General features: G+C 48.4%; 1 protein-coding gene across 6 annotated transcripts in view; it reads left to right on the forward strand.

Moving 5' to 3' along the window:
• Nucleotides 1-3,060: 3,060 nt before the first annotated feature.
• The window catches only part of adam15.L (ADAM metallopeptidase domain 15 L homeolog), a 28,730-nt gene continuing 13,529 nt past the window's right edge, over nucleotides 3,061-18,261 (forward strand). For 2 of the 6 annotated variants that reach the window (XM_041573845.1, XM_041573848.1), the window contains exons 1-8: nucleotides 3,062-3,241; nucleotides 11,462-11,553; nucleotides 14,993-15,066; nucleotides 15,785-15,863; nucleotides 16,048-16,124; nucleotides 16,249-16,411; nucleotides 16,545-16,610; nucleotides 16,687-16,758. In XM_041573845.1, coding sequence (XP_041429779.1) covers nucleotides 3,172-3,241; nucleotides 11,462-11,553; nucleotides 14,993-15,066; nucleotides 15,785-15,863; nucleotides 16,048-16,124; nucleotides 16,249-16,411; nucleotides 16,545-16,610; nucleotides 16,687-16,758 — 693 coding nt within the window. In that variant the 5' untranslated portion in view covers nucleotides 3,062-3,171. Of the gene's footprint in view, nucleotides 3,242-11,461; nucleotides 11,554-14,992; nucleotides 15,067-15,784; nucleotides 15,864-16,047; nucleotides 16,125-16,248; nucleotides 16,412-16,544; nucleotides 16,611-16,686; nucleotides 16,759-18,261 lie in introns of all 6 variants that reach the window. The other 4 variants (XM_041573846.1, XM_041573850.1, XM_041573847.1 and 1 more) reach the window with 3 other exon arrangements.

An 18,261-nucleotide genomic window follows, 5' to 3' on the forward strand; every position in this document is an offset into this window, starting at 1 on the left:
TGACCATATAAAGGCACAAGGCTGCAGGCTGAGTTATACAGGGAACTCTGAGTATCACTCATGTATTATAAGGGTTAATGTACCCCCTACTGTAAATGATAAGGATATTAGAAGTCACTGAGGGGTGGTTCTGTGACCATATAAAGGTGCAGGTCTAAGTGATTAGTGAGCATTGCAAGACTACTGCTCAGATTGTGAGTGTGAGTGTGAGTGCGCATTTAGAATCCCTTTAATGAATAAATGAAGACTTTCTATGGAGCTGTTTCTAGATTGATAAGGGGCAGTAATTATGAGAAATACACTATGCGCCCCCTGCTGTTCAAGCACAAACACTGACTGAAACCTCTGACAAGTCACAAATAAAGCATTTCTCCCTGTAGAAGCTCATTGTTCTCCGCTGAGCTCCTGTCATTAGAGAGATAATGATCCAATCCTGGGCTTCCAAACATAATTCCTCCTATGCTACATGGGAACATGTGTAATTAGTCACTGACAGGGGGAAGCCCATTTCCTTTTTCTGTCCCTCACTTCCTGTCCTTGATGGCAAAAGAGGAAGTGAAGTGTACTCAGAAAATGCCTCTCCCCAGCCAATCGTACGATGCCCTTGGAGCAATATTATATATATATGTGAGAATAGAAGTGCAGGGAACTCAGTGGAGCGCAATTGGCTGCTACGTTGTTGCTTCTGTGGGCAGGTAGCGCTACCCATTGGGCAGAGAAATGAAGTGCAGTTGATTCTGCCCTTGTGTCTGACACTGGGGGACCCTCGCTGGGGTTGGGGAGACACAAGAGCAGACTCAATGAGATCACTGCAATTAAATCATTATAGGGGTGCGCCTGTTTCTCTTCCCACAGGTGCCCAAACTGGTCAAACTGCTCGCGCTGCCAGATCCCAGGGGGGAGATTCACATGAAATAGGCAGTTCAGGCAAAGGCGCTGGGCGTACAGCTGACACTTAGGAACTCGACGTTATCTCACACATACGGATTAAAGGGGAACTAATGCTGAAATAATTGATATGACAATGTATACAGTACTGACCCAACTTACTCTTTATTAACTGGGCTTTACACCCAAAAATAACCTCTTGCTTCATGAAAGAAAATAGGACTTCCCACTGCATTCCTCAGTTATTTTGGGTTTACTTCCCATTTAATTTATTTCCATTCTATTCTGAGGTGTTTGCTAGTCTCGGTGACGCTACCAAACAATCTGGTTGTCAGGGCAAATGACCCTAGCAACCAAAAGCAGACTGGCTGAGTCTTCAGCTGTTATTTTGTTATGATTTGTTTATTGCCCCTCTCCTATTCAACTGCCTTCTGCTTCCTGGGGCAATTAAAGGTTATTTCAGTGCAATGGGGCCAATACTGACACTCTGGGGCAATTTCCTATAGGACTTCATTTTTCAAAGGGGTTTAAACTATTTACCTCCGTGTTTTATCTGGTTGTTATGGTGGGAGGCTCAGTGCTTCTTATGGGCAGAAGGTGCTTCAGTACTTAGCACTGGGGTTCTGAGTTTGAGTCCACCCTGGGTGCCATGTGCAACGTTTTGCTATATTCTGCCAGCAGGCTTATTGCAACAAGCTCTAAATGTGATACGGACATTAGATTGTAAGCTCACTGGGTCAGGGACTGATGGGAATGTGATAGGGAATTTAGATTGTAAGCTCACTGGGACAGGAACTGATCAGAATGTGAATTGGTTTTAGATTGTGAGCTCACTGGGACAGGGACTGATTAGAATGTGATATGGACTTTAGATTGTGAGCTCACTGGGACAGGGACTGATTAGAATGTGATAGGGACTTTAGATTGTAAGCTCACTGGGACAGGAACTGATCAGAATGTGATATGGACTTTAGATTGTAAGCTCACTGGGTCAGGGACTGATGGGAATGTGATAGGGACATTAGATTGTAAGACAGTAAGCTCACTGGGTCAGGGACTGTTGAGAATGTGATAGGGACATTAGATTGTAAGCTCACTGGGGCAGGGACTGATGGGAATGTGATAGGGACCTTAGGTTGTAAGCTCACTGGGGCAGGGACTGATGGGAATGTGATAGGGACCTTAGATTGTAAGCTCACTGGGTCAGGGACTGTTGAGAATGTGATAGGGACATTAGATTGTAAGATCACTGGGGCAGGGCCTGATAGGAATGTGATAGGGACCTAAGATTGTAAGATCACTGGGGCAGGGACTGATGAGAATGTGATAGGGACATTAGATTGTAAACTCAATAGGGCAGGGACTGATGGGAATGTGATAGGGACCTAAGATTGTAAGATCACTGGGGCAGGGCCTGATGAGAATGTGATAGGGACATTAGATTGTAAACTCAATAGGGCAGGGGCTGATGGGAATGTGATAGGGACATTAGATTGTAAGCTCACTGGGGCAGGGACTGAAGTGATGTATAAGGCTGGTCCTGCTGGTGACAAGCAGCTGAGTCTAATGGGCCAGTGGATAAATACACAGACTCAGAGCCAGTGAGACAGAAGTCAAATGATAATTAATATGAAAGGAGACGTCATGGCCCCGCCTATATTCTCCCTTTAGCCCCAGGGGCTCAGTGAAGGTTCAGCATCTGTACCATGTGACCTGGTCTGGCGCCCTGATTGGCCAGTCCTTGCAGCATTGGGACAGGCTGATACAGTGTAGCAAGTTACAGGTGTTTCTACTCCTCAGCCAATAGAAATGCGGGGGAGGCTAAATAGTGTTGCCGGTGTAGGACCCGCCCCTTCCCGCGCTATTCCTCCAATAGAACTAGTTACACCTCACAGGGAACATCTCAGAATTACCGACTGCACCAACACATTTGCTTCTAATCCCTGAGCGCTACTCCCTGTATCTTTCTACTGCCCCAGAGACCCTCCAGCTCTACATGAGGGACACACAGGGCTGCCGTGTTGTCTGTCACTGAGGCCACACCCCCTGACGTCTCGCCCCGCCTCCAGCTGTAGCGCTGACCTGTGTCCCGGCGGCTCGGCCCTGTGAGCTACAGGTAGGGGGCGGGATTAATGAAATAACTGCGTCTGACACATCCCAGAGCCCCAGCCACGCCCCTCCCGCCCCGGCTCCTCCCATGCCCCTCCCAGAAGCTGTCAGGTCCCGGCCTGGGCTCAGTGAGTGTCGGGCTGTTTCCATGTCGGGTCCCTCTGAGTCACAGGGATGAGACTCGGACTGTTCCGGCTGCTGCAGCTGCTCCTGAGCGGCCTGGGGATCTGTGGCCTGGACCGAGGTGAGAACACAACGCCCTGCCCTCTGCCGACCCACCTACCCGCGACCCCTTCTACTTCTCTCTGTTCCTCCGTCTCCTCAATACGTGTCCCCTCCCCCATTTATGTGTCACCCCCTAATTGTCTGTACCCCTGTCTCCCCTGTAATCTGTGTCTCACTGTCCCTCCTGTGTATTACACCCCTATATTATTACACCCCTATATTATTACACCCCTATGTTATTACACCCCTATGTTATTACACCCCTATATTATTACACCCCTATATTATTACACCCCTATATTATTACACCCCTATATGTACCACAGTCTCTCCCATTACTTCTGCCTTTTTCTACTTCTCTCAGTAACTGACAGTTTTCCCCCCACGTGACATTGGGACTTTTATATGTTTTGTGTTTTTTCCCCTGGAAATGTACTTTGTGTGTCACTAATAGTCTCGTGTGATACTCCAGTGTCCTGATCAGTTGTACTACAGGGGGTATGTTGTGTGTATCTTTTGTGTATGTTGTGTGTGTGTGTCTGTGTTATATGTATGTATGTGTGTATGTTGTATGTGTGTGTGTTGGTATAAATGTGTGTTCTGTGTCTACGCTGCTTTTGAGGTTGTCCAATTCCTCTATAATTGAGCACCTGGGATTCGTTTATTTTTGGACGGCCAGGGTGTGCGAGTGTAAGTTTGTTTTATTGGTATAAATGAGCCCACACTCACACTCACTCAATATTACACTGTGCCGGCTCCTGCCCCAGATAGGGGGGACTCAGGACAGGACAGAGACTCCACTGTGTATTTATATCCCCAGAGCTTGACTGGATTTAGCTGAGGAATGCACTGCTCACTAACACCACTGCTCACTAACACCGCTGCTCACTAACACCGCTGCTCACTAACACCGCTGCTCACTAACAAGGCTGCTCACTAACAAGGCTGCTCACTAACAAGGCTGCTCACTAACAAGGCTGCTTACTAACAAGGCTGCTCACTAACACCGCTGCTCACTAACACCTCTCACTAACACTGCTCACTAACACCCTCACTCCACTGTGTGTAAATACTCTAGGCCCCCATGTCAGTGAGCCACATGAAAACCGACTAGATTGCTAGCTCTTGTGTCCACCACAGTGTCACCTTACAGACCCCCCAACCTTCTGGCTTCTCTCATGTGCATTAAAGGGTTGTTCACCTTCAAACAACTAGTTGCTTTCAGATAGATCACCAGAAATAAATACTTTTTTTCAATTACTTTCTATTTTCTATGTGTCACTGTTTTTCGAATATTGAACTGTAAAGTATCATTTTTCACCTTCTGAAGCAGATCTGGGGGGTGGGGGTCGCCGACCCTGTAAACTGTTCTAAGTTTATACGTTTCTTATCTTATCTTTGTCCCTGCTGAGCAGAATCCCTGAGTTTCATTAGGTTAAGGCACACCTGGAGAGTCGGGGAGATCTAGTCGTACGGCAACTAATCGCCTCTTCTTTGGCGCAACTAATCTCCCCGAATTTCTTCCCCGTGTCTTCCGCCGGCTTCAATGAAAAATGCCTGCCTCGTGAGGAATGCCTCGTGAGGAATCTCCAGGTGCCCTTACACTTACAGACAGCTCTTAGATTTGATACAATAGTTACTACTACTCCAGTAATATTGCTGAGAAATGGATCAACTCAATGGGTCAACTCATTGTATCAACTAATTGTCTCAACTCATTGTATCAACTCATTGTCTCAACTCATTGTATCAACTCATTGTATCAAGTACAGTAAATGTAAAATTGTAACATCAGCTGCACCTGAATTTCTGAGCTGTCAGACTCAAACCCCAGAGACTCCAGACTTTAAAAATTAAGCTTTGGAAAACAAGTAAAAAAATAAATAATGGAAAGTAATTGAAAAGAGTCAGAACTATCTGAAAACTGAAAAAAGTGTTTGGAAGGTGAACAACCCCTTTTAGGAAACCGTATTAATGTGGGCAGAATTTACCTTGAGTGTGTTACAATTATAAATTGCCGTTGGTCTTCTTTTTTTCTTTTTCAATTTTTTCCTATTATGTTTTTTCTTTCTAGATTAAAACATAGAATTCCCCAGGTTACTAAGGTCAGTGACCCTGGTGAATATTCTCCAGTACTGTGTGTGTAGGGGGTATCAGTGGGGTGAATATTCTCCAGTACTGTGTGTGTAGGGGTATCAGTGGGGTGAATATTCTCCTGTACTGTGTGTGTAGGGGGTATCAGTGGGGTGAATATTCTCCTGTACTGTGTGTGTAGGGGGTATCAAGGGGGTGAATATTCTCCAGTACTGTGTGTGTAGGGGGTATCAGTGGGGTGAATATTCTCCTGTACTGTGTGTGTAGGGGGTATCAGTGGGGTGAATATTCTCCTGTACTGTGTGTTTGTAGGGGGTATCAGTGGGGTGAATATTCTCCAGTACTGTGTGTGTAGGGGGTATCAGTGGGGTGAATATTCTCCTGTACTGTGTGTGTAGAGGGTATCAAGGGGGTGAATATTCTCCTGTACTGTGTGTGTAGGGGGTATCAGTGGGGTGAATATTCTCCTGTACTGTGTGTTTGTAGGGGGTATCAGTGGGGTGAATATTCTCCAGTACTGTGTGTGTAGGGGGTATCAGTGGGGTGAATATTCTCCTGTACTGTGTGTGTAGGGGGTATCAGTGGGGTGAATATTCTCCAGTACTGTGTGTGTAGGGGGTATCAGTGGGGTGAATATTCTCCTGTACTGTGTGTGTAGGGGGTATCAGTGGGGTGTATATTCTCCTGTAGTGTGTGTAGGGGGTATCAGTGGGGTGTATATTCTCCTGTACTGTGTGTGTAGGGGGTATCAGTGGGGTGAATATTCTCCTGTACTGTGTGTGTAGGGGGTATCAGTGGGGTGAATTTCTCCTGTACTGTGTGTGTAGGGGGTATCAGTGGGGTGAATATTCTCCTGTACTGTGTGTGTAGGGGGTATCAGTGGGGTGAATATTCTCCTGTACTGTGTGTGTAGGGGGTATCAGTGGGGTGAATATTCTCCTGTACTGTGTGGTGTAGGGGGTATCAGTGGGGTGAATATTCTCCTGTACTGTGTGTTTGTAGGGGGTATCAGTGGGGTGAATATTCTCCAGTACTGTGTGTGTAGGGGGTATCAGTGGGGTGAATATTCTCCTGTACTGTGTGTGTAGGGGGTATCAGTGGGGTGAATATTCTCCTGTACTGTGTGTGTAGGGGGTATCAGTGGGGTGAATATTCTCCTGTACTGTGTGTGTAGGGGGTATCAGTGGGGTGAATATTCTCCAGTACTGTGTGTGTGTAGGGGGTATCAGTGGGGTGAATATTCTCCAGTACTGTGTGTGTAGGGGGTATCAGTGGGTGAATATTCTCCTGTACTGTGTGTGTGTAGGGGGTATCAGTGGGGTGAATATTCTCCTGTACTGTGTGTGTAGGGGGTATCAGTGGGGTGAATATTCTCCTGTACTGTGTGTGTAGGGGGTATCAGTGGGGTGAATATTCTCCTGTACTGTGTGTGTAGGGGGTATCAGTGGGGTGAATATTCTCCTGTACTGTGTGTGTAGGGGGTATCAAGGGGGTGAATATTCTCCTGTACTGTGTGTGTAGGGGGTATCAGTGGGGTGAATATTCTCCTGTACTGTGTGTGTAGGGGGTATCAGTGGGGTGAATATTCTCCTGTACTGTGTGTGTAGGGGGTATCAAGGGGGTGAATATTCTCCTGTACTGTGTGTGTAGGGGGGTATCAGTGGGGTGAATATTCTCCTGTACTGTGTGTGTAGGGGGTATCAGCGGGGTGAATATTCTCCTGTACTGTTTGTGTAGGGGGAGGGGAACAGGACACAGAACTGAGGGATTCAGGAAGAGACAACAATGAAGGTATATATATATATATATATATATATGTGTGTGTGTGTGTAGCCCTTTACATGGGGGGTGTGGCCCCAGGGTGACACAGTGTCTCACACACACTCCTGGAATCCCAGTTGCACACACAGGGCACATTGTATGAAAGTGTTAGAGTCGTATGTTAGAGCTGTATGTTAGAGCTGTATGTTAGAGCTGTATGTTAGAGCCGTATGTTAGAGCCGTATGTTAGAGCCGTATGTTAGAGCCGTATGTTAGAGCCGTATGTTAGAGCCGTATGTTAGAGCCGTATGTTAGAGTTGTATGTTAGAGTTGTATGTTAGAGTTGTATGTTAGAGTTGTATGTTAGAGCCGTATGTTAGAGCCGTATGTTAGAGCCGTATGTTAGAGCCGTATGTTAGAGCCGTATGTTAGAGCCGTATGTTAGAGCCGTATGTTAGAGCCGTATGTTAGAGCCGTATGTTAGAGCCGTATGTTAAAGCTGTATGGCTAAGTTTTTGGGAGTCTCACAACCCCGTCCCTGAGGTTCATGTGGGTACAATGTGAGTATAGGGGTGTGACTGCTGCTCATTGATTTACCTTCAGCCATGAACAGGTTAAATATGATCCACTTGATCCCTGTGCTGGGCCAGTCAGTAACCTGCTGTGTATTGGGGGGAGGCTGCAGATACCCCCCATCCCTTCTCTGTAGCTTTGTATGAACACACAGTGCGGGAGCTGCCATACTGCTTTCCCTCAGACTCTGTTGCATTATGGGAGTGAGCAGAGGGCGGTCCCAGACATATGGACCAGAGCGTGTGTTTATGGTGTAGTCAGTGTATTTGCTTAGGGATGTGGCCTTTGGAAAGAACTCACATTATATTACCAGCTCTGCCGGAAGGCTGATCCCTGCTCATGACCTGATATTTGAGGTCTTTAAGAAACCACTGGTATATAACCAATATATAAATATTTTACTGGGGCATTTGACTGCAAGCTCTTGAGCCCAGCCTCACACACAACTTGGAAGTAAAACCTGGGATAAAACCCAATGATTGACACCTGGACTGGAGGGAATAAAGGGAATGGATTCCTCCTGCTGTTGTTGGTTTCTGGGTGCAGGGAGTTTGGGGGCTGTTTGGGCAGAAATAATGTTGGGCAGATTTTGTACATACATCACCCCCCCCCCGGCCACAAGACCTCGGAAGTGCAGGGAGTTGTAGTTGCACAGAAGCTGGAGGAGTGAGCGGTACAATCTCCTGGTACTTCTCTGTTTAGCAGGAGTAGCGCAGACATTTGGGGGTCCCTAGGGAGGGTCGATCTCAGCTGCTTGGAATGTTGTTTTGGGGCCGGAGTGTGACCAGGAGGTGCCGGGTGGGTGTTGAGTTGAGACAAGAATGGGACATGGGTGGGTGGGTGCGCCTTGTAAATGTCAGGGTGAGGGTGGGGGTCTGGGGCAGGTGTGGGGTGTGGGGTCTCCGAATTGTTTCCTTTATTAAGTATCAGCACAGGGTGGGACCACGTTGGCTGTCTGCCCCTTGCAGCATTACTGGGGGCTGATTTTGGGATAAACATGGAAGGGGGGGAGATGCTCCACCAAAAACATATGTAACCCCTTCAGTGCCACAGCAGCACCGACTTATTGGGCTCTGCCTGTATTTGTGTATTAATCATGGGCACAGGCATCTCACTTGACTTTTACCCCTGAGTCTGTGGGGAATGGAATGTTCCTGTCCAAATACATAGGTCACATGTCTCTCCTTCATGGGCACAGACCCCCCCCCAACCCTCACGTGTCTCTCCTTCATGGGCACAGAGCTCCTCAACCCTCACAGGTCTCTCCTTCATGGGCACAGAGCTCCCCAACCCTCACATGTCTCTCCTTCATGGGTACAGAGCTCCTCAACCCTCACATGTCTCTCCTTCATGGGCACAGAACTCCTCAACCCTCACAGGTCTCTCCTTCATGGGCACAGAGCTCCCCAACCCTCACAGATCTCTCCTTCATGGGCACAGAGCTCCCCAACCCTCACATGTCTCTCCTTCATGGGCACAGAGCTCCTCAACCCTCACATGTCTCACCTTCATGGGCACAGAGCTCCTCAACCCTCACATGTCTCTCCTTCATGGGCACAGAGCTCCTCAACCCTCACATGTCTCACCTTCATGGGCACAGAGCTCCCCAACCCTCACATGTCTCTCCTTCATGGGCACAGAGCTCCTCAACCCTCACATGTCTCACCTTCATGGGCACAGAGCTCCTCAACCCTCACATGTCTCACCTTCATGGGCACAGAGCTCCCCAACCCTCACATGTCTCACCTTCATGGGCACAGAGCTCCTCAACCCTCACAGGTCTCTCCTTCATGGGCACAGAACTCCCCAACCCTCACAGGTCTCTCCTTCATGGGCACAGAGCTCCCCAACCCTCACAGGTCTCTCCTTCATGGGTACAGAGCTCCCCAACCCTCACAGATCTCTCCTTCATGGGCACAGAGCTCCCCAACCCTCACATGTCTCACCTTCATGGGCACAGAGCTCCTCAACCCTCACAGGTCTCTCCTTCATGGGCACAGAACTCCCCAACCCTCACATGTCTCTCCTTCATGGGTACAGAGCTCCCCAACCCTCACAGATCTCTCCTTCATGGGCACAGAGCTCCCCAACCCTCACAGGTCTCTCCTTCATGGGCACAGAGCTCCCCAACCCTCACAGATCTCTCCTTCATGGGCACAGAGCTCCTCAACCCTCACATGTCTCTCCTTCATGGGCACAGAGCTCCCAACCCTCACGGGTCTCTCCTTCATGTTTTGAAAAACAATTTTCTTCCCATGACAGTATCCCTTTAAATATCACCTCTATGCCAATGACATTCAGATATATTTAGACACTCCCTCACTAACCTCTGATGTTCAAACCCAGATAGCAGACTGCTTAGTAACTATCTCTACCTGGATGAACCAACGCCACCTCAAGATCAACTTGGCCAAGACTGAGCTCATGGTCTTTCCACCCAAACTGAGCCCTTCTCTTCTTCTCACCATTACTATTGATGGCATGACTATTAACCCGGTTAACTCGGCACACTGTTGGGATCATCTTTGACCAGTCCCTCTCCTTCTCTAACCATATTAATAATAATGCCAAAACCTGTCACTTCTTACTCCACAATATAGCCAAGATACGCCCGTTTCTTTCACAAACAACAGCCAAAAAACCAATCCGTGCCCTTATCTTATCCCATTTAGACTATTGCAATCTCCTCCTTACTGGTTTTCCTGACTCCCATCTTTCTCCCCTCCAATCAATCTTAAACTCTGCTACCAGGATCCTTCTGATCTCTCCTAAAAGGGAACCTGCTCAAACCCAACTAAAATCCTTAGCATGACTGCCTGTTAAGCAAAGGATAACATATAAACTCCTTCTACTGACATTCAAATCCCTTCACTCCTCTGCTCCTCACTACATTTCTTCTCTTGTCTCACTATACGTTCCTGGTCCTCTCCTCTGCTCCTCTGAGTCACTTCTCTTCACACCATCCACATCCACTGTCTCCTCTCATGTTAAACCTTCTATCTTGCTGCTCTTCCTTCTGGAATTCCATCCCTGTATTCCTCTGTTATGAATCCTCTCTCTTCTCTTCAAGAAAAAACTAAGTCTACCTTCTGGATCACTAGAACATTAGCCTAGTCCTGTCCCTACTGACTATTCCTTACCTTGTGCACTTTTTATCTCCAATTTGTACCTGTATGTCAGCCTCCCATCCACTTAGACTGTAAGCTCTACGGGGCAGGGACCTCCTTCCCACTATGTCTCTTAGCACATAGCACTTAAGCTCCTTGTCCTGATATGATTCTGTATATATTTATTATGTGATTTGTATTCCCTGTGTATACTTTTATATGTATAAATATATTGTATTTTCATGCACTGTACAGCACTCGGCTCCTTAACACTATACAAATAAAGTTATACATATATTTATTTATTTATTAAAGGATAAACAGACAATTGCTGGGGGGGGGGACTCTATTGATCTATATGAATGAATGAAACAGTGACCTGAGGAATTGCCCATTGAATCTTACATATAATATAATATAAATATCCCATATAATGTCAGTGTGTATATGACAGAAGTGTACACAGTGATGTGCCATAAACACTAACAGGGACACAGTTATTACAGTAAAAATAGATAAATCTCTGCTTAGTGCTTAACTCTTCCAATACATGTTTGGGATGAGGTCCCTGTCCCGAAGAACTTACAGTCTATTAGGAATAGGAAAGAGAAAAAAAGGGGGTGGGGTCTAATTGCTCAATATGTCAGCACTATATAAATAAGACAATAATAACCCACATAACCAAGTTGCCCCTTTTGTTCAAGTTGCAGTTCAACCTGACGGAATCTTGTCCTGGGAAGTGACCCCAGAGCTGCACCGGAGGGGGCACAGGCTGAGTCTGCAGGACGTAATGCGGGTAAGGTACCTACTCTGCCCGGTATAATGGTATGCGCCAGCCTTGTGTATTGTTCACTGTGATACTCTGTATCTCTATGGGAAATGGTAGTGCCCAGGGTGGGGGTGACCCGAATAAGAAGGTGTCCCCTGTTGTACTTTGCATATCTGGCCCCTTGTGCACATAATTCAGGGTATTGGGGTGATTTAGCGCTGGCACTATCCTAGCTATGTATTTGTATTGCCAGTACCCAGTGGGCATCCCCCCTGATTAACCAATGAGGAATAAAGTGCCAGCAATTGTAAATTGTCATATTAACCCTCTGCTCCTGGCAGTACCACGGGGCAACAGGTGCCCTGAGTGACTGATTAACCCTTTGTGTCATGAGAACTCCATCTTCCAGGCATTACATCATCCCGCAAGGGCTTCCAGCATTCCGATTCCCTGGAAGAATTGAGCCATTTCCGGCCCACCATCAGGGACTTTACAGACATGTCAGGGGCCCTGTGACTTCATAGGGAGGGGCCCTTCCTCTGGCAACGAAGAACAATGATTTGGGGAGGAAGGGGTGTGTCTGGCAGTGACACTGGGTTCTGGGTGGAGGGGGGTTGTTACAAGTTTCATACACTTTTGGCTTCCGATTTCTTAATGTTTAGCGCCTGCTCCTGTAGATTATTTGTCCCCCCCATTATTGCCTTCTCTGCTTGGAACAAAATAATACACCTCCCAGAACGATACGTGTGCCACCACCCTTAGAGATTTGATCCAGACGCCCAAAATACCAAACTGTTACTTCTTGATCTGGGCAGAGCCCCCCAACCATGACGAGTCCCAACCCTCACATGTCTCTCCTTTATGGGCACAGAGCCCCCCAACCCTCACATGTCTCTCCTTTATGGGCACAGAGCCCCCCAACCCTCACATGTTTCTCCTTTATGGGCACAGAGCCCCCCAACCCTCACAGGTCTCTCATTCATGGGCACAGAGCTCCCCAACCCTCACATGTCTCTCCTTTATGGGCACAGAGCTCCCCAACCCTCACAGGTCTCTCCTTTATGGGCACAGAGCTCCCCAACCCTCACATGTCTCTCCTTCATGGGCACAGAGCTCCCCAACCCTCACATGTCTCTCCTTCATGGGCACAGAGCTCCCCAACCCTCACAGGTCTCTCCTTCATGGGCACAGAGCTCCCCAACCCTCACAGGTCTCTCCTTCATGGGTACAGAGCTCCCCAACCCTCAGATGTCTCTCCTTCATGGGCACAGAGCTCCCCAACCCTCACATGTCTCTCCTTCATGGGCACAGAGCTCCCCAACCCTCACATGTCTCTTCTTCATGGGCACAGAGCTCCCCAACCCTCACATGTCTCTCCTTCATGGGCACAGAGCTCCCCAACCCTCACATGTCTCTCCTTCATGGACACAGAGCTCCCCAACCCTCACAGGTCTCTCCTTCATGGGCACAGAGCTCCCCAACCCTCACATGTCTCTCCTTCATGGGCACAGAGCTCCCCAACCCTCACAGGTCTCTCCTTCATGGGCACAGAGCTCCTCAACCCTCACAGGTCTCTCCTTCATGGACACAGAGCTCCTCAACCCTCACAGGTCTCTCCTTCATGGGTACAGAGCTCCCCAACCCTCACATGTCTCTCCTTCATGGGCACAGAGCTCCCCAACCCTCACAGGTCTCTCCTTCATGGGCACAGAGCTCCCCAACCCTCACATGTCTCTCCTTCATGGGCACAGAGCTCCCCAACCCTCACAGGTCTCTCCTTCATGGGCACAGAGCTCCCCAACCCTCACATGTCTCTCCTTCATGGGCACAGAACTCCCCAACCCTCACAGGTCTCTCCTTCATGGGCACAGAGCTCCCCAACCCTCACATGTCTCTCCTTCATGGGCACAGAACTCCCCAACCCTCACAAGTCTCTCCTTCATGGGCACAGAGCTCCCCAACCCTCACAGGTCTCTCCTTCATGGGCACAGAGCTCCCCAACCCTCACAGGTCTCTCCTTCATGGGCACAGAGCTCCCCAACCCTCACATGTCTCTCCTTCATGGGCACAGAGTTCCCCAACCCTCACAGGTCTCTCCTTCATGGACACAGAGCTCCTCAACCCTCACAGGTCTCTCCTTCATGGGTACAGAGCTCCCCAACCCTCACATGTCTCTCCTTCATGGGCACAGAGCTCCCCAACCCTCACAGGTCTCTCCTTCATGGGCACAGAGCTCCCCAACCCTCACATGTCTCTCCTTCATGGGCACAGAGCTCCCCAACCCTCACATGTCTCTCCTTCATGGGCACAGAGCTCCCCAACCCTCACAGGTCTCTCCTTCATGGACACAGAGCTCCCCAACCCTCACAGGTCTCTCCTTCATGGGCACAGAGCTCCCCAACCCTCACATGTCTCTCCTTCATGGGCACAGAGCTCCCCAACCCTCACAGGTCTCTCCTTCATGGGCACAGAGCTCCCCAACCCTCACAGGTCTCTCCTTCATGGGCACAGAGCTCCCCAACCCTCACATGTCTCTCCTTCATGGGCACAGAGCTCCCCAACCCTCACATGTCTCTCCTTCATGGGCACAGAGCTCCTCAACCCTCACAGGTCTCTCCTTCATGGGCACAGAGCTCCCCAACCCTCACATGTCTCTCCTTCATGGGCACAGAGCTCCCCAACCCTCACAGGTCTCTCCTTCATGGGCACAGAGTACAACAGATTTCCCCTTTGCACTGGCGCTTCCCTGGTTTTGGAGGGTAAAGGTCGCCTGTGTCCCTCTCGTGGGGGGGGGGTTAATGTACTTGCCGGACCACATGTGTCAGTCTGCTGTCGAGCGCTGGAATCCTTTACTTCCTCTTCAGACTGTGATGGAAGGAAGTTGGGGGAGAAGACTCTGGGGCCCCACTTTGTGCTGACTGAAGGAGAGGGATGGGGGTGAGACGAGAGTGTCGGACACTTCCAGATCTTCAAAAGAAACGAGTCCATTGCTGCATCCTGCGCCTTTAACCCCTCCCTGACCAAGGTGGCCGCTTGATCAATTCCCAAGGCAGAGATTTGGCAGCAGAGACCGGATCCCATTGTGCTCATTGATTTATCTGCCAGTGACAGGATTTAAAGGGAAACTCTCAGAGTTGTCTAAATGTTCAGCAGAATTGGGGGATATGGGGCCCTGTGAGTGTTTTTGTGTGTGGGGGGTGTTTCTATTAAAATTCTTTTGGTTCCTTGCCCCCCCAAAAGTGGCAGATGTAATAACTAATCTGCATTTATCGTCTGTACTGGGGAGCAGCTATGTGCAACTACTCCCTGCAGCTTCCCCAGTGGATCATTCCTCTCAGACAGGGATCGGATGTGATTGAGATCTGTCTGTAGATGATGAAATATTTAACTTGAGCCACGGCCACCTTCACTGGGAGGCTGATCTGTACAACTGATGCACCCCCATAATCCTCTTTGTTCCCATCAGACCCTCCCCAGTGACCTGCACATGTCCATGGAGATAGATGGGAATCAAGTAGAACTGGACCTGGAGTGGAATAGGTGAGTTTGAATTGGTCGACAGCGGCACCTGGAGATGATGATGATGATGTAATTGGCCAATTAATTAAATGGGAGAATCACCTGAAATGCATCATAATCCACATGGAAAGGGAAGTGGGCGTGGCTATGATAATATTAATCAGCCAATAAGGTGTCACCTTGTAATACCCCTATAATCTGTTATATAATAGAATATACTGGGCACAAGGAGCTCTGTACTGCCCCCTGGGGGCTCAGGGTGGTCTCTAGGCTGGTGCATTATGGGGGGGGGTCAGTACAGGATGGGTGGGTGTCACTGAGCGGATTTGCTTTATTTACTCTCCTTATACTGAGTTTCCTGCTGTTGTGCAAAGGGGAAGGGACGGGGCATTAAGAATGTGACAATTCAGCCAGCGACCCCCTCAAGAGTCAGGAAGTGAGATGGGATAACCGTTTGGCCCACGCAGCTTACACTCTAATAAACACTGGAGATGCAGGTTCTGAAGTCATGTAAAGTCTATGGGGGCTGTTCCTGAGTCTCTGTTGCACAGCTACTTCCATGTATTGGACATTAAGGGGAGTCCCACAACATTCCTAGGACAGTAACACAGTAGCTGAAGTTGATACAAGACTGCGACAAGGTTAACCCTTTGTTGTGCTTTGTGCATTCCACGTCTATTTCAGCTCTGACCTCTGTGCTATGATATTTACTAACACCCCCCCCTCCGTTATTTGTCAGACACCTGCTTCCGGAATCTCACAGCCTGACCTACTACTTGCCCAATGGCTCTCATGTCACCCAGCGGGACCCCAGGGTGGTAAGTTAACCCTCTATTAGTCCTACTGGGTGGGAGTCAAGTCATTTCCTATGCAGGCAGTTTGTATGCCTTGGGGGGTTATTGGGGAGCTGCAAAGTCGGGGACTCCCCAGGAAATCTGAAAGCATGCAGAAATATTAACCCCTTGAGGTCTCTTCCCCCCCCCCATGATTTTCTTTTCCCAGGAAAACTGTTACTATCATGGGCAGCTGGAAGGTCAGACGGGTCCCTGGAGCAGCATCAGCTTGTGCTCAGGAATCCGGTATGTGGGGATGAAAGGGTGCATAGGCAGGAGTGGGGCATTGTGGGTAAAGGTGGTGCCTTAACTTGGCCTAGGATTATGGGTGGGAACCCTAACATTATCTCTTCTCTATGTTACTCCACAGGGGAATCATCCTGACGTCCCCAGAAAGGGGGTACAGCATTGAGCCGCTCCCCGGAGACCCACCCCACAAACACATTGTGCGTCTGACCCCGGGGAACTCCAGGAACTCAACATGTGGGAGCACAGAGGCACCCCAGAGCCTCAAACTGTCACCTCATCACAGGGTGAGACCCCAAAACCATGTGACCCCCAAGATATTGACTTCCCTTGGGCACTGCTGTCTGAGCAGGAGAATTACAGAGAGTGGGGTCTCACATTCCTGCCCCCCTCCTTATATTCAGCTTTTGTCCTTGGCAGATAAAGAGGGACGTCGTGACGGAGGCAAAGTACGTGGAGTTGGTGTTGGTGGCAGATAACACAGAGGTGAGTGCTGGGGGCAGTGAGTTGGCGCAGGAGGCGGAGTCACTATTTCCATAGAGTAACACTGTGTCTCTCTCAGTACAAGATGTTCAGCGGCGACATGAAGAGTCTGCACCTGCGGATCCTGGAAATCGCCAACAAGGTGGACGCCGTAAGTGACTGATATATTGTCCATATTATCCATAATACCTGTAGTACCCATAGTGTCCTTATTATCCCTAGTATCTGTAGTACCCATAGTATCCTTATTATCCCTAGTATCTGTAGTACCCATAGTATCCTTATTATCCCTAGTATCTGTAGTACCCATAGTATCCTTATTATCCCTAGTATCTGTAGTACCCATAGTATCCTTATTATCCCTAGTATCTGTAGTACCTTTAGTGTCTTTATTATGTAATAGAGTTGTATCATGGCAACACCTGTCCTGCATGAGATCAATGTGATATTCACATACCAAATTAATCGGTGTAAATGCAGTGCCAGACCCATGTTTAATGCCCTTGTCCCCACAGCAGGATAAATGCCACATACAACAACCTGCTGTGCCCCAACTGCCATCTCTTCTAATACACATTGTCTGCCATTACTGCCCCCTCTGACTTCTCATAAGTACTGCATGTTCAACCAAAGCTCTATTAAGATGGAGACAGTAGGACAAAAATGAAACATTACGAGAAGATGCAGAGAGTAGGGCAAGATGCAGAGAGTATGGCAAGAAGGAGACAATATGGTAAGATGGAGACTTTAGGACAAGATGGAGATAATAGGGCAATATGGAGACAGTAGGTCAATATGGAGACAGTGGAGCAAGATGGAGACAGTAGGGACTAGATGGAGACTGTAGGGCAATAAGGAGACTTTAGCAAGATAGAGACTTTAGGACAAGATGCAGAGAGTAGGACAAGATGGAGAAAGTAGGACAAGATGGAGAAAGTAGGACAAGATGGAAACAGTAGGACAAGATGGAAACAGTAGGACAAGATGGAAACAGTAGGACAAGATGGAGACAGTAGGACATGATGGAGATGGTAGGGCAAGATGGGGACAGTAGGACAAAATTGGGACTTTAGGACAAGATAGAGACTTTAGGACAAGATAGAGACTTTCAGACAAGATGGAGACCGAAGGACAAGATGGAGACAGTAGTGACCAGATGGAGATAGTAGGGCAAGAAGGAGACTTTAGACAAGATAGAGACTTTAGGACAAGATGGAGACAGTAGGGCAAGATGGAGACAGTAGGGCAAGATGGAGACAGTAGGGACTAGATGGAGACAGTAGGACAAGATGGAGACAGTAGGACATGATGGAGACAGTAGGGCAAGATGGAGACAATAGGACAAAATTGGGACAATAGGAGAAGATGGCGACAGTTGGGACTAGATGGAGACAGTAGGACAAGAAGGAGACAGTAGGACAAGAAGGAGACTTTAGGACAAGATAGAGACTTTAGGACAAGATGGAGACTTTAGGACAAGATGGAGACAGTAGGGCAAGATGGAGACAGTAGGGACTAGATGGAGACAGTAGGGACCAGGTGGAGGCAGTCGGGCAAGATGGAGACAGTAGGATAGGATGGAGACAGTAGGATAGGATTGATACAGTAAGACTAGATGGATACATTAGGTCAAGATGGAGACATTACAGCAAGG

This window comes from Xenopus laevis, chromosome 8L, assembly GCF_017654675.1.
Source record: "Xenopus laevis strain J_2021 chromosome 8L, Xenopus_laevis_v10.1, whole genome shotgun sequence".
NCBI lineage: Eukaryota > Metazoa > Chordata > Amphibia > Anura > Pipidae > Xenopus > Xenopus laevis.